The following is a 23,148-nucleotide window of genomic DNA, read 5'->3' on the forward strand; positions in this document are numbered from 1 at the left end:
AATGGTTTTGTGAGGGGCTTTTCCCCCCTTCACCCTGTGCTTCTCATTCTTCTTCCTGGCACCATGTGAAGGACATGTTTGCTTACCCTTCTGCCATGATTGTAAGTTTCCTGAGGCCTCCCCAGCCATGTAAGTCAATTAAACCTCTTTATAACTTACCCAGTCTCAGGTATTTCTTCCTAGCAGTGTGAGAACAGATTAATGAAGCCTCTTTCAGAAAAGAGCATCACCAACGTTACCAGGACAACCAGTCCTCCTTTAAGAATTCAAATGTTTTAAACTCAAGGCAAATATATTTATTTTTATTTTGTCTCATACACACACAGAAAATCAAATAAAAATCTAGTCTGAGATTTAAAACTCACTAAGGAAAAAAAATCACAGCAAAAGCAGTAGGTTAACATCAGGATATTTATATTCAAGGCTTTATGGTATCAAGTTTTTTTTCTCTTTAGAGCCAGGCATGGTGGCATGCACCTGTGGTCCTAGCTACTCACGAGGCTGAGGCAGGAGGTTTGCTTGAGCCCCAGTGCTTGAGGCTGCAGTTAGCCGCGAATGCACTGCTGTACTCCAATCTGGAAAACAGAGCAAGACCTTGTCTCTAAAAAATTTAAGATTTTTTAAAGTCCATATTTTTTGGTTATTTAAACGTGATATTACTCAACATTGATGAACTTGGGTCATGAGTTCTAAAAGGGATTCAAAATAAAATGGCATTTTCACTTTTTTAAAATTAAGATACTTTTTCATGATCAAAAATATGTTGTGTCTCCCTCCTGACCCTCCTTTTCAGGTAGGTAGCAAACGTTGTGAAATTTAGTTGGCATATGCTTCAGACAACCTTTTACTTAAATCATTATCCTCACTGCTATCTTTTTTTTTGAAGTTGTATACTCCTAAAATGTTTTAAGCACTTAATTTTTCTTTTATATTATTAATTGTTTTCAACCCACTAATAAGTACCATTTTGCTAATTGGGAAATTAATACATATTGTCAAAGAAACAGACTAAACTGTATTTTGAAAATCCTAAAGAATAAAAATTTGTAAAAGGAAAAAAAACTAAAGACGAAAACATATTTACATCTCTGACATCTTCCTACTTTAAAAATTACAAAGAAAATAGAAAACAGAGGTGACTTTTAATAACAAAAAAGTCCATTTCTCAATATTAATAAAGAAAAAGCAAAAATACTCATAAACACGTAGGATTAAAAGTAATGATTCCAAGAGAAGATAATTTAGAAAAAGGCATTTAATTACAAAATTTTCTTTTAAATAAAAAAGCAATGGCACGAATCACCACAAAATTATTTAAGTGATCATATCCACAGGCTGTTCTTGTAATTATATGCTAAAAATTTATGACTGTTCTCATTAACAGCATTCCCCCCCTTCATTAGAGACATCAAGAGCTTCTGAGAATGTGTTATTTTTCCTAAAGTACTATTAAAAGTATCATGAACACCGTTTGTGCGGCATTCATTTACATCACCTTTTATTTACTATATTCTAAACTCATAAAATATTTAACATTTCTCTACTTCATTTCTCTTATTTACAGTACAGAGGCTCATCTCTTGTCACAATATGGTTTGTGCATTAAAATCCCTGGGAATAGTACTTTCGAGAAGATTTTAAGAAATTGACTCCGATTATTTAAAATAAGAACACAAACAAAAGCTTTTTCACCCAGAAGAATAATTCTTCCAGTAGACTTATTCAGGACTTAAAAAAAAAAATCCCTCTTTAAGTAAAATACATTCTTCAACCATTACTGGATTATACTATCATGCATATTTATAATGCTAATACGACAACACGTAAAGCCAGCTATGACTTTTAAAATTCCATTTAGAAGAGTACAGTAGACAGAAAGTGCTTTGGCTTTCACTCTCCTGTTATCCATAATCCAATTATTATTTCACATGGGTATATTTTCTTTATTCTTAGTATATAAGTATTTAATGGTTCAGTAATAACTGGCAGCTTCTGACAGTCCTATTTTCTTGATCACTGATACAGTTCTGTGAACATAAGTCAGATGAACTGAAAAAAAATGCAAATCACTTCCTATGATACATCAGGAAAAGGTGGAAGGTTATTATTTGAGCAAATGATTCAAAGAGATGAATACTAACATTCTGTCGTGACAGGAATACTGTGAAATTAGGTATGTTTTAATGTGCTGTCTTCACAACTTGCCATACCTGGTATTTGTTATCTTTTTGGTCAAAAAGCAAACCTAACTGGGAAAGGGTAGATGTGAGGAGGTAATAGAGGTGACAGAGCATATATTACAGTATATATGATTTTAGGAGAAAAGAGTGGGAAGAGAAGACATTTTCACATATTAAAAAAAAAAAACTATGTCACATCTGGACACATTTCACAGAGCATATGAAAACTGCCCACAAACTAAGCCTCTTTACTCTCACTCCAGAAATTTTGTTTCTAATAATAACATTAATAATAATTAATATAATTCTGGCAGCAGCACAAATCTATGACTTTTTAAGGCTTAAGAGAGTCATTTTTAAATACTTGAGTACAACTGAATAATATGAGTCCTGCCATTTCTTTTATTTACACTCTTGACTCAGCAAGAATTATGACAGAAGTCCACATGGTTATCTGCAGCTTGTTAAGTCTTCTACAATGGCTTTGACTTTATAACCCACTCAGCATTTGGGTTAAGCTGATATAAATCCTTCATGTAAGTGTCATCATCAAGGCAGCGTTCCCCTGTTAAAATAGATGTTGTGTCAGTTTAATACAGCAGGTAGATTGGTAAGCAATTTTAAACTTAAGCTTAATTATTTAACTCTTAAGTCTTGGACTTCAAAATACTTATTCTACTTTGGGAGGCCGAGGTGGGCAGACTGGTTGAGATCAGGAGTTTGAGGCCAGCCTGGGCAACATAATGAAACCCCGTCTCTACAAAAAATACAAAAATTAGCTAGGCATGGTGGCTTGCACCTGTAGTCCCAGCTACTCAGGGGGCTGAGGTGGGAGGATGGCTTGAGCTCAGGAGGTGGAGGTTGCAGTGAGCTGAGATTGCGCCACTGCATTTCAGCCTGGGTGACAGAGGCAGACACTGTCTCCAAAACAAAACAAATAATAATAATAATAAAAACTTCTCATTCTTTCCTGTTTCTCAAAATATTGTAAGAATTGGCCAACAATTGGAAAAATAAATTTGGTAGTCTTTCTCCAAATGAATAGGTTTCAAATTAATTTAGGAAGCTGAAAATACTTTGTATGATAGGCTTTTAAATAGTTCCTTAAAAGCTTAATCATCTTATTAGGAGGGGCAATGGTTTTGAATCCACCTAAGAAACTACACTTAATTCCCAAGATCTAAAAGGAAAATAAGAAATCAAATCTATTAATATTTAAATAACCTTTACTAATAGAGTTAACAATTCCAGGTTTCTAGTGTCGTGGCCTATTTAAGAATAAACCTTCACATTCCTATATTTAACTTTTAATATTTACTAACATTTTTAATTCCCACAAAAACATCCTACAAAATTTATTGCAAAATTATTTTTAATTACTATTTTGAACTTAACATGATTTCATTTATTTCTTAATAATTTTACCCTTACCATTTCCAAGAGTCAAAAAAGAAAAAAAGATTATTTTAAATTTTTAAAAAGAGATGGTTAAGACTCACTGATAATTACAAAAGGGTAAAATATAAAACATGGTCAAAATTAATTCATTCCATTTTTTAAATTACTAATGTGAATTTGAGTGTGTGTGCATGTGTATAAAATTTAGCAGGAAATCAACTATGGCAAAAGTAAATCTGCTTTTACTAAAAATATCTAATACTGTACTATAATAAAGTGTTATCTTAGCCTTATATAAGCTCAACTACTTCCTTTACTATGTGACATGAGTATATTAAAAAGAAGAGAGTTTTGAAAAACTTGCATCATTAACCATTCCAGGAGTTATTCTTACTGTATAGGGAACTTGCCTTTGCTGAAATTGAACATAGACAGGCATTTGTACAGGCGCTCAAACAGAGCCTGAAGAGAAAGGTCAAACCATTAAAGAAATCTACAATATTCAGCAACTTATCTAAAGCATGGTATATTTTACTTCTAATTTCCTGTTCTTCCTCCAAAGACAGAAATAATAACCACTGGCAATATCAAAACAGCATATAAAATGCAAAGAGAAAAAAAAGTGCTTACCAATATTTCCTCCAATTTCATACAAAAAAACTTCTCCTTTCTTGAGAGTCTGGGCAACCCCACTATGAGGGACAAAACAAACCGATTAGTTGTATCATCAAACAGCTTGCAAGTAAATCACTTTAATGTGCTTGGGGAATTCTGGCTGGTATGGAAAATTCATAACTTAGACACACTGTAATTATCTACACGTTTGTATTTTCCCATCTGTTAAATGTACCCAATAGGTAATAAAAGTATCACACCTGTAAATTAAAATAAACAAATGGAATTATACATCTGAAGGCAAAATAGTAAACCAGTATCTAAATTTGTAAAATTCAAAAGAAAAGTTAATGTAACATTTCAGCTGCCAATGAAATTATTAATATGATTATCCACTTTGTATACAAGCCAAAATGGTCCTCATAAAACTATTAAATGTTTCCACCTTAGTTTTCACATTACGCTTCTTCAATAAGTATTTATCATGGGTTTGCTGTGCTGACAACTCCAGTAGTGTGCAAGATGCATGTGAAGAATAAGACATGCTTCTGACTGGGTGTGAAGGCTCATGCCTGTAATCCCAGCACTTTGGGAGGCCAAAGCAGGTAGATCGCTTGAGCCCAGTCTGGGCAACATGGCAAAACCCCATTTCTACCCAAAATGCAAAAAATTTAGCCGTGCATGGTAGTGAGTGCCTGTGATCCTAGCTACTTGGGAGGCTGAGGTGGGAGGACTGCTTGAGCCCAGGAGATGGATGTTGCAGTGAGCTGAGATTGTGCCACTGCACTCCAGCCTGGGTGACAGAATGAGATCCTGTCTCCAAAAAGAAAAAAAAAAGAATAAGCCATTCTCTTCTGTCAGTTGTGCAAATGAGGGCAGCACAGACCCTCAGAGTGGAAGCAAATTATGTCATTATCTTTCTGTAAAAGAATTACCTGAGAAACCTGCTAAAAATTCAGATGGAGAGCTCTAGAAATTCAGATTTAACTGGTCTAGGATAAAGCCCAAGAAACTGCTTTTCAAATGCTCTATAGTGGATTCTGAAGCATGGCAAGGTTAGTGGACCACTGAGATAAGGCCCTGAAGACACACTCTCTGGAACTGAGAAGAGAAAATCAGGTCTGACTTGTATTCAAGCCATTAGGAAGAGCATGGTACAGCAGCAGCGCTCCTCACCACCCATGGAATGGCTCATCTGGTTCTCCTCCTTTCTCTCCCTGCCCTGTGTCCCTGGCACACTGGACACTCAGGGCTCTCTGGGCCCTCACGCTATGTTCCACCTGCTGCACTGCATCTGATCCACTTTGTTTCCAACTACAGTGTAGGTTTATCTTTTAAATTAAATAATTTAATCATTATTATTTTTGTTTTTAATCTAGTACATAACACAATCAACTATAGGTCTAAAGAGAGTCCCTATTTCTGTGAAAACCAAATTCAATGTTTCAGGAGACTTGACTTAAATAAAAACATCTAGTTAGATATTGCTGTCAGACTGATTCTCAAGTACCTGTGCTCTACTTTAAAGAAACAGGAACTAGATTTCCTGGTATATTCAGATTTTTGCATAATGCTAATCAACAAATTCATCATTAAAGGCAACAATCCTTTACCAAAGAATGAATGAATGTGCGATTTATTATACATATATTGTATATGATTCATGTGTCCATTGGCTTCAGTTGAGGAGGTGGGGGAGAAAAAGAATGGAAGGATACAGAGTTTCTACCTGCCCCAGCACAGGTGGAATACAAATGGAAGAAGCACAGGAATGTGGTGGAAGAAATATATAAACATTTACTGAGAATTACACTTACTATGCGGCCCAGACAGTGCTATAGGCTGCATGGTCATTTTCCTAGTTAATTACAATAATAGATGCTATTCTGGTCCATTCTTACAAATGAGGAACTTGATACTTAAAGAGATGATAAAAACTAGCTGAAGGTGAAACAGAAATAGTTAGCTTTGAAATCCAGATTGCATCCCCAAGCATAAGGAAAGGGGCTGAGGACTGGGGGCGGAAGTGAGGTAAATGGAGAAGTTTACCAGACTTCCATCTAGGTGGAGAAGGAATAGGAGGAAGAGCGGGAAGAAGATACCCTGCTCCGGGGGTAGCAAATGCTTATTTAATACAAACACCACAAGCAGAAAATCCAAATTTGTCAGACAATAGTTGTCACAGCTGGTGCTTTCTATAACAATATGACTATGATTGTTTTCATGCTATACCTTAAATATTAAAGTCACAGTTGAATGTGGGGTACAGCTTCATAGTCTCATATTATTAGCAAGTAGAGGAACAAAAGTACAGACTAAATTGAGCACTTGGGTCCTGAAAGTAAATGTAAATTAACTGTGTCTGGCTGGAAAGAGCTGCTTATATCTGAAGTCTGGCCAGGTCTTCAGGTACACGTTCTGGGAGAGAATGAGAGCATGGCTGGTGGGAAGAATGGCAAAAGTTAGTATCTACTAAGTCAAGGTAGGGAGCAGAGAGGATGTGGATTGACTTTGCAGAAACTGCAAGACAATATAGGGAGCAAAGACATCTGAGATCTTCCAACTGCCCTCAGGACATAATCTCCAAAAACACATCTACTCTCAGTCTCTGCACTAGTGGTTCCCAGATCTATGATGCTCTGTAGATCCTCCAGCCAGTGTGGAGAATGGTTAAGGGACTACCTTTGGAGGGAAACCACAGATTTAGAATTCCAGCTCTACCACCTATGAAAAATGTGTGACCTTGTAAATCTCTGTTTTCTTATCAGTGAAGCAGACGTAATAATAGCACTTACTTCAGAGTGCTGTTCTGAGGGAAGTTTACACTGGCTTATTGAAGCCTAGATATTACCAATAAGCCTCTCTCTCATTTCATCACCATCTGTTAGCTGCACAGATACATCCTTTCTCCCAATTTATAAACCCTATGGGAAGGTACTTTAAAATATATGTTTATATCTCCCCTTCCAATTATGGTACTAGAAGTATTTAATATATTTCTGTTCTGTTTAAGGCCTTGTGCTTTAGCAGAAAGCTTGATTGAAGCCCCCAAATGTTAGAATGAGGAGATTAAATTCGATGAAAGACCAAGACAGAGTATTCGTAAACTGAGATGCCAATGCCCTGGATGTCCCTCTGTTTTTAAACATTTAGTCTATTTCAGTGACTGAAAATGAGGCTGGAGGAGGCATGAAAACATGACTTCAGCTAAAAGAAAGAATTCAAAGGGCAAAACCTGAAAATACAATATACTTGTTAGAATCTCTAAAATATAAGAAAAGACACTGCAAAGTGTTCTGGAAAGGGCATACTCTAATATAGTAAGAGGGATGCTAGCAGCTTTCAAATGACTCTCCCTGCCCCATCAACTCCAAAATATAGATGAAGGACCTGTTGTCCTTAATGAGGATGGTATGTCCTCCCCTTGAGACTTCAGCGCTCAAAGGCCTGGTTTTCCTCTTTCAATTCTTTATGGTTTGTTTTTAAATTTGACCATTTTGAAATCCATTATATTTCATAGAAAAAGTTGTCTCTTTTCTTTATTTTAATGCCACTGCATCCTAATTAGTAATTTTCCTTACAGCCTACAAACAGTAATTAACCTCCAATCAACATATCCTGGAAAGAATACTGAGTGGTCTCGCTTGGCAAGCCCATCACAGGCCCAGTGAAGGAACACTCAGAAATCCTGCTTGAATCAGGCTCAATCTGAACACAAGCCACATCAAACGAACTAAACTCATTCCAACAGTCTAATGGTTAAGTCTGCTGTTCTCTTCTGCTGAGAAGACAATATTTTTAAGCATTTCATACTACCCCACAATTAAAACAAAAAAAAAAAAAAAAAAAAAGGAAGAAGAAGAAGCAGCGAAGGCGAGAGAGAGAGAGCAAGTGACTTATGCCATGGAATAATTAACACAAAACAGGCCTCTACCTTTCTTGGCTGAGAAACCTGGCAAGTACATCACTGGCTTTTAGTTCTTCAGTTAGCTGTATTGCCATGGAAACTTTCGAAAGATGGGGAGCTTGCACTCGAATCACTCCCTGAGGAACGTCAGCCTGCAAAGCAATAATGACACTGGAACAAAGCTGGCAGCAGCTGGAACGTGTAACTCTACAATGCATTATATAGTAAGTGTGCTTAACTACTACGCATTTTACTTCACTACATAAAAACCTTAACTACTGTATAATGTAATTTGCCAAATTACATCAAACCTCAAATATCCTCTTAATGGTGATAGGGGAACTTTATAATGCCTGTGCAGTAATGCTTAATTATTTTTAAAGATGTAAAGAATGACAGCAATAACCATTACTGCCATATTAAGTGCTGATTTCTGAGTATTATCTACTAGAGGGTGCTTCTTCATGTAGCAATTTATGAAATTGAATCAGAAAGAAGTTACTCTGTGTGCTATTGCAGTATGTGCATTTGAAAAATCTTCCTGGACATTCACAAAATTTCACAAAATTTTTTTGTCTCTGAATGTTTCATAAAAAAGAAACACACTTTTCTATTTTTATTGTCTGTTCCCCATTTGGTTAATGAGCTCATGCTTTTTGGCTACACACTTTGAACTTACGATGACCCCTTTCTAAATCTTTTGCCCATGGATGTGAAAAACATTTTATGGATTCGAGGATACCAGTGAAAGTTTATGAGGTTTGTAATACCAAAATGTCAGCTATAGCGTTAGAAATATTAGTCTTAATTAATTCCTAAAGGGTTTTGCTAAAATAAATACTATTATTTATAACCATTATGACTTAGACCTTAGAATAAACAGCACGCACAAATCATGTTCAAAAGATAATGCTTTAAATAATACAAATACCCTGTTCAATTGAACCAAAATTTATTAAGCATCTACTGAGTACCAGATATTGTACTAGGTTTACTTACCCAGTAATAAATAAGAAACAAGTCCTTTACTGCATAACTTTGTGCCCACAATATCATGTCCTTTTTTTTTTTTTAATGTACATGGTCTTGAATTGTTTTTTTAAAAAATAAACATCTCAGGAGTTTGAGACTAGCCTGGCCAACATGGCGAAACCATGTTTGTACTAAAAATACAAAAATTAGCTGGGTGTGGTGGCGCCCACCTGTAATCCCAGCTACTCGGGAGGCTGAGGTAGGAGAATTGCTTGAACCCAGGAGGCAGAGGTTGCAGTGAGCTGAGACACACTCCAGCCTGGGAGACAGAGTGAGACTCCATCTCAAAAATAAATAAATAAATAAAAATAAAATAAAATAAACATTGAGCAGAGATATACAACAGATGCCACTAATTTGATTTCTTTCAAAGTTCAACACAAATAATATACCTTTAGAATCAGGCTCTATAAAAATGTAGGTACCCTAAAAGATTTAATATTGCTGCTCAGTAATATCAGAGATTTAGTGTGGGAATAACAAGGAAAAGAAGCAACACGATATAAGACTGTACAGTGAGTATGGGATTGTGGAAGGCCACGGACTGCAAACAACAGCTAGACCTGCAAAGGTATCACAAAGGACCTGACCATCAACCTCAGAAATCCTGCTGCAGAGTGGGTGGTGCCCCACCTGCCTCCTTCCTCTGACCAGTCAGTGAAGGGCCACAGAACACATTACTCCAAACCTGAACAAAAATGGACAAAGCCTTCCAGGGCCTTACACTCATGACTTTGCTGGGCTAAACTTGGTCATAGCATCCTCCTCTACCTTCTCTTGCAGGACATATTATGCTCAATTCAATCTGTGAAGGACAACCTAATTCCAACCTCCCAATTCCAAGCCCCCAATTCCAACCTGTGCCCACACCCCTCAATTCCTGCTTCATCTTTCCATCCAGCCTGAATCCTTGGCTTGGTTTTTTGACTTATTGATACTTTAGTCTATGACCTTGACCTCATCCCTAGGATACAAGTATAATTTCCCTTTGTCCTTGATTCTGTGACAGGCTTTATTTTCACTTAGAACACTTTGGAACACATGCTGCTTCTTGCAATGGATGGGGCATTTCATGTGGTACAAAGCAGTTATTAAATCAATGGTGTAACATACAACTCAGCGACTCCATGAACTTCTCCCTTGGGTTTGAACTCTAGGTTATTTCCCACTATGGCCATTTAAGCTGTTCGCATGGCCTCACCTATTTGTTGCCTCGTAGGAGGTGGAAAATAATCAGTGGCATGAACACCTTTAACATTAGACTGAAAATTGTAATAGCAACATCTGAAGCACTGAGACTGTGCTCATAAAACCCTAATCCACCTTGTCTACTCAGTAAGCACAACAATATTGGTATTTTGGATTCTGTTAATCACTATTATTATGACTATTGTTTTACTTATAAAACAATAGTAAATAAATATTATTTACTATTGTGGAGGGACTTGAACGGCAGGCTAGAGTTTGCAGATAGCCATGCACTTTATATTGAGGTTAAAAGTTAGGAAATCCTGGTTAAGTCATAGTGTCAAATATCCTTATATATAGGTTTATCAGGGACAGAAATTGTTCCCAGAATCACATCTTACCCAGCCCTAGAAGAAGGCAGCCAAATCTACACTGACATTTAAAGTGAAGATGACTGGATTAAGTTTTTATATACAGAAAGTCCATAATAAATGAGTTGCAAAACCAAAATGATTCAGAAAATAATATATTACCATAAAGAGTTCAGGGATATGGCAATCTTAGTCAGCTCCTGGCCTTTCCCCCCACTATTTCTTGTAGAACCTTCTACTGTTTGGATCAAAAGGCCCAGCAGCACTCCAAGCTTTCCTATCTTTGTGTACGCTCTACTCCCCCTCCCAAATATCTCTCTGCTAACCATTTTCAAGGCTCAGCTCAAATACCTCAAACTCCATGGAACCTTCCATGCTCCACAGAGTCAAAAGGAATCTCTTCATTCTGCTGACTCTCCTTCAAAAGGGTCCTACTATATGACCTGTATTCTGGTTGTATGCCACATATCTGACTCATATCTGTAGCTACCCATCAATGTTTAATGATTAAATGAATCATTCAAAATTACTTATTTTTTGTTCGTTTTTACTAATAATGATAACATAAACAAAGCAAAATGTCTCTAGAATAAAAGAAAGTATGCCAAGGGGTATTTCCTTAATGGCAAAAATTCATCTTAGGAACAATGTCTAAAAGAAACAAGTTAAGTTGCCTCTATCCACCATATGGTATTCCCTCCACTATCAAGAAAAGACAGGAAGGGAAAGAAAGCAGAGAAAAGGAATTAAGTGTGTTACAAGAGATAATTCAGTCACTTACTTCTGTAGAGAGCCAAAGAGAAAAGCCAGAGTTACTAACATTAGCATGTATCTACTTGGGGATGTAGTCTCTTTTCCCCTCCAACACATCTCATGAAGAGCTGAATGTATTAGTCTCCTCTCGTGCTGCTATGAAGAAATACCCAAGACTAGGTAATTTATAAAGAAAAGAGGTTTAATTGATTCATAGCTCCTCATGGCTAGGGAGGCCTCAGGAAACTTACAATCATGGCAGAAGGCACCTCTTCACAGGACAGCAGGAGAGAGAAATGTCAAGCAAAGGGGGAAAAGCCCCTTATAAAACCATCAGATCTCATGAGAACTCACTCACTATCACAAGAACAGCAGCATAAGGGTTACCACCCCCATGATTCAATTACCTCCTACCAGGTGCCTCCCACAACACATGGGGATTATGGGAACTAGAATTCAAGATGAGATTTGGGTGGGGACACAGCCAAACCGTATCATTCCATCCCCAGCCTTCCAAAATCTCATGTCCTCACATTTCAAAACATAATCATGCCTTTCCAACAGTCCCCCAAAGTCTTAACTCATTCCAGCATTTACCCAAAAGTCCAAGTCCAAGGCCTCATCTGAGACAAGGCAAGTCTCTTCCACCTATGAGCCTGCAAAATCAAAACCAAGTTAGTTACTTCCCAGATACAATGGGGGTACAGGCATTGAGCAAATGCACCCATTCCAAATGGGAGAAACTTGCCAAAACAAGGGGGCTACAGGCCCCACGCAAGTCCGAAATCCAACAGGGAAGTCACGAAATCTTTTTTTTTTTTTTGCAATGGAGTCTTGCTTTTTCACCCAGGCTGGAGTGTAATGGTGTGATCTCAGCTCACTGCAACCTCTGCCTCCTGGGTTCAAGCGATTCTCCTGCCTCATCCTCCCGAGTAGCTGAGATTATAGGTGTGTGCCACCAGGCCCAGTTAATTTTTGTATTTTAAATAGAGATGGGGTTTCACCATGTTGGCTGCTGGTCTTGAACCCCTGACCTCAAGTGATCCACCCGCCTTGGCCTCCCAGAGTGCTGGGATAACAGGCATGAGCCACCATGCCCAGCCTAACCAAATATTAAAGTTCTAAAATGATCTTCTTTGACTCCATGTCTCACATTCAGGTCATGCTGATACAAGAGGTAGGCTCTAACAGCCTTGGGCAGCTCTGCCCCTGTGGCTTTGCAGGGTACAGACCCCCTCCCGGCTGCTTTCACAGGCTGATGTTGAGTGTCTGCAGCCTTTCCAGGCACATAGCAACAGCTGTCAGCAGATCTACCATCTTGGGGTCTGAAGGACAATGGCCCTCCTCTTATAGCTCCACTAGGCAGTGTCCCAGTGGGGACTCTGTGTGGGGGCTCCAACCCCACATCTCCCTTCTGCACTGCCTTAGCAGCAGTTCTCCATGAGGGTTCTGCCCCTGCAGCAAATTTTGCCTGGACATCCAGGCATTTCTATACATCCTCTACAATCTAGGCGGAGGTTCCCAAACCTCAATTCTTGACTTCTGTGTACCTACAGACTAAACACCACATGTAAACTTGCCAGGCTTGGGGTTTGCACCCTCTGAAGTAATGGCCCGAGCTGTACCTTGGCCCCTTTTAGCCATGGCTGGAGCTGAAGCAGCTGGGATTCAGGGCACCATGTCCTGAGGCTGTGTAGAGAAGGGGAGCCCTGGGCCTGGCACAGCAAACCAGTTCACCCTCCTAGGCCTCTCTGTGATGGGAAGGGCTGCCTTGAAGGTCTCTGACATGCCTTGTAGACATTTTTCCCATTGTCTTGGTGATTAACATTTAGCTCCTTGTTACTTCTGCAAATTTCTGCAGTGGGATTGAACTTCTCCCCAGAAAATGGGTTTTTCTTTTCTATCACATTGTCAGGCTGCAAATTTTCCAAACTTTTATGTTCTGCTTCCCCTTCAATGCTTTGCCGCTTAGAAATTTCTTCCACCAGATACCCTAAATCATCTCTCTCAAGTTCAAAGTTCCACAGATCTCTAGGGCAGAGTCAAATTGCCACCAGTTTCTTTGCTAAAGTATAGCAAGAATCACCCTTATTCCAGTTGCCAACAAGTTCCTCATCTCCATCTGTGACCACCTCAGCATGGACTTTTTTGTCCACAACACTATCAGCATTTTGGTCAAAGCCATTCAATGAGTCTCTAGGAAGTTCCAAACTTTCCCACATCTTCCTGTCTTCTGAGTCCTCCAAGTCTCTAGTTCCAAACTCTTTCACATTTTCTTATCTTCCTCTGAGCCCTCCAAACGGTTCCAACCTCTGCCTGTTACCCAGTTCCAAAATCACTTCCACATTTTCAGGTATCTTTATAGCAGCACCCCACTCTATCGGTACCAATATCTGTATTAGTCGTGGTTCTCGAAAAGGACAGAACTCATAGCATAGATGAGTTTATTAAGGAGTATTGACTCACACGATCACAAGGTGAAGTCCCACAATAGGCCGTCTGCAAGCTGAGGAGAAATGAAGCCAGTTCGAGTCCCAAAACCTCAAAAGTGGGGAAGCTGACAGTGCAGCCTTCAGTCTGTGGCTGAAGGTCAGACAGCCCCTGGTAAACCATTGGTGTAAGTCCAAGGGTCCAAACATTGAAGAACTTGGAGTCCAATGTTCCAGAGCAGGAAGCATCCAGCCAGGAAAAAGATGAAGGCCAGAGGACTCAGCAAGTCTGTTCTTTCCACTTTCTTCTGCCTGCTTTTATTCTAGCCATGCTGGCAGCTGATTAGATGGTGCCCACCAAGCCTCTCCCAGTCCATTGACCCAAATATTAATCTTCTTTGGCAACACCCTCACAGACACACCCAGGAACAATACTTTGCATCCTTTAATCCAATCAAGTTGACCCTCAATATTGAGTGACAACTTAATGCTTTCTAAATGAGCTCAGGTACCATAGCTTTGGGGAGTATGACCATGCCATGCTTCCTTATGAAATGAGGTGTTGAGTTCAGGGTGGTAAAAGGACTTGCACAGAAAGCACCACATCTGACCCAGGAAGCTAGGATCTTTCTGATAGTTAAGAGTTTTAATAGAAGAGTCCCAAGATACTAGCTTCTGGGGGCAATTGGGGGTTTTCATGTATATGTGTAATGTTAGGTAATTGACATATTATGGGGTACACAGGCTGGTTTTTGCCAAGATGGGAAGCAGCATGAGTACTCTCCTACAGATTCCTTCTGGCTATGAAATAAAAACATTTCCCACATCCCTTTCCCTCAATGAGCAGAGGATGAGGTTAAGCCACCTTTGAGCTCAACAAGAACCCTTCCCAAGCTACAAACTGTAGTCATTTTGACTCATTTCACAAAGAGCTGGAATATCAATATCCTTGGAAAGCATTTCATTAAACCAACAATGGTACATGGTTTTCATTAAACCTTCCTAGGCTGACATTCTCTGACCGCTAGAGAACCTGTATTCTATGGCAGGGAGAGAAAGTGTGTGTGTGGTTTCTGTGTCTATGGGATATGAACATTTCTCAGCTTGTTTATTTCTGTAGTGATTCATCCCATCCAAATTCTTACAACAATACAGAGATTGAGAGTTTGACTCAATATGGATATACAATGCTCTTTATCTCTGAAGAAGAAACGAGTTTAACCAGTATATATAATGGTAAAGCTAAAGAGTTAAAGTTGTTTCTGGGAAGTTTTTGCTGGATATCTTGACAAGGAAGGCCAAATGATATTTACAAAGATGATAAACAATAAATTATGCCAAAGCCATCATTTAAATGGTGTATGAAAACCACTATTAAGTACTAGAATCATGCTGTATCGAATACTGAAGTTATTAGTATACTAATTACATTGAGTTGCCAAGCTTTGAAAAGATACAACATGCCTGATCGTTAAGCCAGTCTGTTCTTAACTTGAGCCATAATAATAACTGAATCTGTACACAGCATGATCTTTATAACCCTTCTCTTTCACATGTTTTAATCTAAAATTGTCACTCTGTCTCCTGCTTTTTTTTTCCCATTGAGATAGGGGAGGAGTGTGCTTGTGAACTGCAGTTATGTGAGGTACAGCAGGACTGGAGAAGGGCAGTATTTGACTAACACTCCATCAAAGAAAAGTCACAAAGGATTTTACAACTTCAAGAGTGTTAATTTCTTATGCATGCTAAGATTATTAAAATAGAGAAAATGACCTCATATGGTCTTCACATGTTTTACATATTGAACTGAAGTTTGTATTTCTAAACCTGATTTTGTTATTATCTGGTTAAATAACAATTTTAGCATTTTTTCATAAGGTATATAAAAACACTGCATTGCTCATATTTTTGCACTCTAGAGATTAGAAATTTAATGTCAGACCCGTAAAAGAGGTCTCTTTCTTTTTCATTGAAAGCTAATTTAAATGTAAAGCTGACATTTTTTATGCTACAGAAAACCCTTTTTATCTTCAAAAGGGCAAATTGGAAATACAGCTTTTTCAAAAAGAAGGCCAGATATAACACATATTTTAGAAAATTAAACAGGGACATTTTAGCAAGGTATCTTAAACTAAAATGGTATATTCATCACCCTAGTCTGAACTGACAATACTGGGAAGTGGTGATATAAAAGGAATTCGCTACTATCTTGAACTATGTGCTAATTATAATTGGATCTTTGTTATCCAAATGCCTTAAACTTTTATCCAACTCACAGATTCAGAGGATTTTAAAGAAAGGCTTAAAATAACTTCCATAGTTAATAAGAATTTAATTTCCAATGACATAAGTTCTAATATTTTTTTTAATGTGGTATTTTTATGCAGTATTAAAAATCAGGGAATGTCATAAAAAGAAATAAGATTTTGTGCTTGATATTGTAATCTGATTTTCCACTTGGGTCCCCAAGTAAATCCAGACACTATTTCCAGACCTAAAGCAGATGCTTGAAACAATACCTGCAACAATGCTTTGCAGCGAGAGCTGTTAAATGAAATCAGAGATGCAATTCTAAACAGAGTTGTGCATAAAGGCACGCAACCCTGGCCACAAACAACTCAGCATCTACACCGCACTGCTGCCAATGCCAGGATTCTTCCAGTGGTAGCAACAGATTTCTTTTTCACATCCATAGCCCTACACTTTAAAATGTGACAACATTATTCTGGAACTTTCAGCAAGTCACGTAAGCTCTCTAAAGCTTGAGTTCCTCCCTGGTAAATTAAGGGTGTGATACTAGCATGTCCCAAGTTAACACTAACATTAACCCTATGAGATAAAGCCTTTTGTTTCCTTGACCTATGAGGTCAGATGTGGTGAGCAGCATGGCATTTTTGACACAATCTCATAGAGCCACTCTGTACCCTTACTCTCATAAATGAACAGTCTCCCTTTGAGAGGTGAGCTTGAATGGCAGAAGAAACATCATACAAACCTAAGTCACAATAACCCTGAGGCCTGGATGAGTCAACAAATCACAACCAATTGTTCATCAAAGCTGCCCCCACATTCTTAGTAGGCAGAGATGCAATCTGAGGTAATTATAAGATATCCTTTAAAATTCTAAAAGGAAAAAACATGTGGGAGACAGGATGCAACAAGATCAGAAAAATGTGTTTGATTGTTGATGATAAAGGTTTTGGGGGGCTCATGTACTACTCTTTCTACTCGTGTGTGTGAAAAAAAAGTTTCATGATAAAATTAAATATACATGTGCATACACACACACAAACACACCAATAGGAAGAGGGAATTACCCTTCCAGCTTTTAGACAATACACACGCCCAAGTCCTACCCTGGGAGTCTGACTCAGTGGGTCTAGCGAGTCACCCAATCACGGTTTGCTTTTTGTTTTGTTCTAAAATAATATTACCAGCCCAGGTGCAGTGGTTTACACCTGTAATCCCAGGTGTGAGAGGCTGAGGAGGGAGGATCGCTTGATGCCAGGAGTTCGAGACCAGTCTGTGCAACATAGCAAGACCCTGTCTCTACAAAATAGTTTAAAAATTAACCAGGCATGGTGATGCGTGCCTGTAGTCCCACCTACTCATGAGGCTGAGGTGGGAGGATCCCTTGAGCCTGCAACTTTGAGGTTACAATGAGCCATGATTGCACCATTGCACTTCAGCCTGGGTGACAAAGCAAGACCTTATCTCCAAAAATAAACAAACCTTTAAAAAATTAAATATCACAGATGCCTCTATTGTGAACTTCTGGTTAAACACCATTAACCTGATCCTACCCTATCATTTTATAAAAGAAACTGAAGCCCACAGAGGTAAAATGACTTGTCACACTCACTCGTGGCAGAGCTGGGGCTATATCCTCAGCCCACATGACTTCTGAGGTGTATGTGTGGGTGTAGATGTGTGTGTTATCAATCCCGACAAGTTAAAGGCTATCAGAAAATGATTATTATTAATGGTCTACAATTTTCTTATTTTTCCTCCAACTGTTTCTTCCTACTATAATTAATGGATAAGACATACTAATATTTAAGAACATCTACATTTGGACCAAACACTCAGTATGCTGTAGTCACTAAAAACATTTGCCTCATGAGGTAAATTGAGTACATCTTAAAACCTGGCTGAAATTATTAATTAACTAGTGTAGTCTAGCACATCTTAATAATACAAATGCCCAATTATAAACGGTTAGCTTTAATAGCATACAAAATTATTATTTTTTTAACAGGGGTGTCACTGTGTTACCCAGGCTGGCATCTAACTCTTAGGCTCAAGTGATCCTCCTGTTCAGCCTCCCAAGTAGCTGGGACTACAGGTGCATGCCACTGCATTGAGTCAAAGCCTCTTAAAAATATTACCTTGAAGAATGTTTATGATCTATAATCTCTTTCACTCTCCAATCCCTGGCAATCTAGCTTTTTCCATAAATTACCATTGACAGTGCTTTGGGGAAAGTAATAATTAACCTTCAAATTCAAAAACCTTTGTCCAGTGTTAACCTTACTCAGTCTCTCTGCAGCATTTGGCACTACTAACCAAGCTCTTTTTACTTACTTTACTCTTCCTGCCTGGGCTTCAGAGAAAATATACATCCTTCAACTTTCTCTTACTTCCTATTATTTCCTAGCCTCCTTCACCAGCTCTTCTCGAATGGCCCATACTTAAATATTGGAATCCCCTAGAGATCTCTCTTTGTCTCTTTATTTTCTTACTCCATATATCCACCTTGTGTAATATGAACCACTCTATGGCTTCAACAACAATCTCTAGGCTAATCCCAAAGGTGTGCCTCCAATGCTGGATGTTCCTTGAAATTCAGGCCCCTGTAGCCGACTCACACAGCACGTTAACCCAAAGTGTCAAAAACTCACTTTTAAGTCTGTCCCCCTTTTGCCTGATGCTAAAGTCACCCAAGGCAAAATTTGGCAAGTCATTCTAGATTCCCTTCTTCTTCAACATTCTTCACATCCAACCAGTATCCACATGTTGCAGGGTTCCTATTGGCTCACATTCTAAACTTCTTTCGATTCTCAACTGGGCCTTGGCTCTAGCCCAGGACCATTTTAAGAACTACATATAAAACATATTTTATAACAGCAGTAATCCATGTTCATTGTATTACCACCCATAAGCCCAGAGTTTTGGTATATATCCTTCTTAGAGTCCTTCTGTGATCTATGGAGAAACAGAGAATAATGGTGAAGAGTCCATGGATTTAAAGTCATATAGATTTGGTTTCAAATTCCAACTCCACTAATTTCTATCTAGATAACCTTAGTAACTTTAAGATTGCTAATTCTCACTTTCCTCATCTGAAAAAAATTAGACAATAATACACCCCAATTAGACTACCATAAATATTACATGAGACAATATTTGTAAAATGTTTAGCATTGTGTCTGACCTCTGCAAAGCATTAAAATCATAGCTATTACCCCCTAAAAATATAGCACTACACCATTCACTGACTTGTAACTTCTTTTTTCACATAGTAACATATTACGAATCTCTTCAATGTCAAGATACACATTTGTACACTTTCATGGTATTTCGCTGTATAGATATGCCATAATGTATTTAACTAGCCACCTCTGTTCTTTTGGATTATCTCTAATTTTGGTCAGCATAAGAAAATGGCAATGAACTTAACCATAAATATTTGCATGTTCATGCTATTACTCTCTTTGGAGGAATATCTGAGTCCAGTGAAGAGCATGGCTTTCAGGACTTTGCCACATGCCACTGTTCTCTGGAAGAACTCTACCAATTTATATACTCCCATCAACAAGGAAATTACCTACCATCTCCTACCTACCCTCCAATCTTACACTCCCTCAAATCTTTCCTTCACCTTTCAGCAGTTCCCTGTCATGCACAGAATAGAAACTTTGCTATCAATCTCTCTTAAGGCTCACTCCTGCTTCCCCTCTGCCCCTGTCTCTCTATGCACCTAAGTGGCCAGTTAGTATGACCTGATTTTCTCTCCAAACATTTCAAATATCCCCACTTAAATGTCCAATAGACATCATACTCAATATGTCCTAAATTGAAGTCATGAAATTGAAAGCAATACCATCCTTCCAATTTCTCAGGCCAAAAATCAGAGTCATTTTTGACCTCTTTTGTTCTCCTACATGATTTCCATCAGGAAATCTCAATGGCTCTAACTTCAAAACAAAATCCAGAATCCAACCATTTCTCCACTTTCCAATGCTGATACCCTGGTCTGAACCACCATTATCTCTTACCTGGATTACAAGAACCTCCCAAATGATCTCCCTATTTTTCTTTGCTCCCTTTTAGTCTATTCTCAACCCAACAGCCTAAGGAATCATTTTAAAACATAGTATAGATTTTCAAGCCTTTGCTTCAAACCCCCATTTCACTCAGAGTAAATCCGAATTTCTAATGATGGTCTATCTACAAGGCCCTATGCAATCTTGCCCCATTGCCCCTCTGACCTCATTTCACACTACCGTTCCCTCTGCTGGCTTCACTCCAGCTACACTCACTCCTTAAGGTAAGTTCCTGTCTTAAGGTTTTTTCACAGACTATTCTTTCTGCCTGGACTGAGTTTCCTGAGATATACACACAACTCAACTCCCTGCCCTTCTTCTTGTCTTTGCTTAAATGAATAATATCCAGACCATCTCAACTTAATAGTGCCAGGGGCTCTCCTTCCCAATTCCCCTTGTTCTGTTGTTTTTATTACTTTTGGAGGATAAATCACATACTAACACATTATATGAATTACTTCCTAGATTTACTTTTATTTTTAGAATTTAAGCTCTGGAAGAGCAGTGATCTTTATATGTTTTGTCCAATAATTTATATTTCAAGTACCCAGTAATTCCTGGCACACAGTAGGCACATATCAAGTAACTGTTTAACAAATGACAAAAGCTACCCCCAGGCAATTTCATGCCCTATAGTTTCATATTGCATATTTAAATGATTTGGAGGAGAGTCAAGAAACTACAGCAACCAGACAGAATGAAGGAGGGGGCGTGGCTTACAGCAAAGTAGATGGTCCATGTTCCATCCAAAAGGAACGGCTCCTACTCAAATCCAGGCAATTGCTACCCTGATGGAAAGCAGGCCCCTTACTGCCAGAAGATGAGGGATGCCCCAACATCCATTTGTCATTAAGACGGTGGTTCAAACTTTCACATTAAATCTTTTAGCTTTAGAATTCTGGCAGTTGCCAGTTGGAAGCAACAAGCAAAAAACTCTTGTTACTTAGTAACTTGCCACATATCCACAGTATTTGAACTTAGCTTGCACCTCTACTTGTTCTGTAATTGCTTTCTGTGTCTATTTACTCTCCCTAATAAAATGGCATATTTTTTTTTTTAAATTTTGGATATTGATTAGAATTTTTTTTTTTTTTGAGATGAAGTCTCACTCTGTCACCCAAACTGGAGTGCAGTGGCGCAATCTTGGCTCACTGCCTCCCAGGTTCAAGCGATTCTCCTGCCTTAGCTTCTCAAGTAGCTGGACTACAGGTGTGTGCTACCACGTCCAGCTAATTTTTATATTTTTAGCAGAGATGAGGTTCCACTGTCTTGGCCAGGCTGAAGATTAGAATTTTTCTACCAAAATGACAGGCCAAACAGACCTCCACCATGGGCTGTGATGTCAGAAAGCTTCCACTGCAGGTTAGATGGCTCTTCTGTAGTGACACCTGAACAACACTGATTTATTTTTCACATCTCAGCTTGACTCCCCAGTGAAGCCTCTCTCATGCTTACTTCCTGTTTTGTAGATTACGGTACCCTGGTCAGGCTTCAATCACATACCTCTGAGCTACATCCCTTCTATATCCCTTCTCCTGGCTCCTCGAGGGTGAGCACCCAGCTCCCTGACTCCCTGGGAACACCTAACATAAAGTGGGGGCCTAGCACCAAGGTGGCAATAGCATTTTGTTGATGAGTAACTGAATTTCACATAACGAAAGAAAAAAAAAACTCAAAGAGGTAAAGTTACAGCTAATATGTGATGAAACTGATATTTAAATCCCAAGCTTTAAAATGACAATACAGTTTTTAAATAGTACAGAGATCATTCTCAGACCAGATCATGTCTAACTATGCCAAAGTGCAAACTAAAGAAGTTAATGCTTTTTTTTCCATAAATGACAAAATTACTAAAATATTCCATTTCCAAAATGTAAACGTTTCAGTTTTTCTAAATATTATTTAAAAGGTACACCCCAAATGTTTCCTTAAGTAGATCCTGAGCTTCAGAATATCACAGCTAAATGCCCTATAAAAAGACAAGACTATAAAGTCACTTAATATGAATGAGAAGGGCTACAAAACAGACTTAATTCACATATTTACAATGGTCTTAGAGGTAACAGAACATTCTAAAGTTAACCAAACGCCAAAAAAAAGGCTTTCTAAAAGCCTTTAGGATAATATCAAGGCCTTTCTAAAAAAATAAGCATATTTACAACTTCTCTTTATGTTTTTAAAGATATTTAAAACTTGATTTAAAATGTTTTACAATGCCAAGAAAGTATCATTTTTTAAGAGTGAGAGTTATAAATAAATCTAAGAGAAAAACTTCGTTTTTATGATTACTGGATCCATAAGCAGGCCAAAACCGAAAATTCAAAGGCAGATAACTGCATTTTCACATTATTCCACAAGATGTCAGCATGTAACTGAACAACTTCAATGGTGGTGGTAGTAGGGAGGAGGTGGATTCACTTAAATAGAACAATAGAAACCCTTTCATTTCATGATCTTACGCTACAGCTTTGGTAACTTACTTCGTAAATGTATATCCATGTATATTTTATTATTGTAAACCCAGTTCTTAATATACTCTTACAGTAGTTTATAAATACAGATATTTAAGGTATTTCTTTTTTGAAACATCTTAATTTTTTTCTTTCCAATTTAGCTCTCAAAATTCTTCTGATCAAATTGAGAACCTTCAAATACTTATTAAAGTCCAGGAATAATCCTAGGCACAACACAAACATTAACCTATTTGTCTATCTGGATTAGTTATTTTTCCCCATTCTACAGATGAGAAAAATTTAGAAAAAAATGTCAGTGGTTCACATGAGGTTATTTACTCACTACAGATTATATATTCAGTAGGCGACTAGAGTCTCTGCACGAGAGGTAGAGGTAGGGGTAGGGGTGTAGGGGTGTGTGTGTGTGTGTGTGTTCAGTCTTGTCTTGATATCTTCCTTTGTTCCCCATTAACAACTCACATGCTGAGTCACCAAC

At 38.2% G+C, this 23,148-nt stretch overlaps 1 protein-coding gene across 1 annotated transcript in view; it reads right to left on the reverse strand.

Moving 5' to 3' along the window:
• Positions 1 to 273: 273 nt before the first annotated feature.
• Positions 274 to 23,148, reverse strand: part of ARHGAP18 (Rho GTPase activating protein 18) — a 134,466-nt gene continuing 111,591 nt past the window's right edge. Inside the window, exons 13-15 of the mRNA XM_001168191.8 lie at positions 8,128 to 8,252; positions 4,209 to 4,270; positions 274 to 2,745 (exon numbers count right to left, since the gene is read on the reverse strand). Of these exons, the coding sequence (XP_001168191.2) occupies positions 2,654 to 2,745; positions 4,209 to 4,270; positions 8,128 to 8,252 (279 nt within the window). The 3' untranslated portion in view covers positions 274 to 2,653. The remainder of the gene's footprint in view (positions 2,746 to 4,208; positions 4,271 to 8,127; positions 8,253 to 23,148) is intronic.

Source organism: Pan troglodytes, chromosome 5 (assembly GCF_028858775.2).
Source record: "Pan troglodytes isolate AG18354 chromosome 5, NHGRI_mPanTro3-v2.0_pri, whole genome shotgun sequence".
NCBI lineage: Eukaryota > Metazoa > Chordata > Mammalia > Primates > Hominidae > Pan > Pan troglodytes.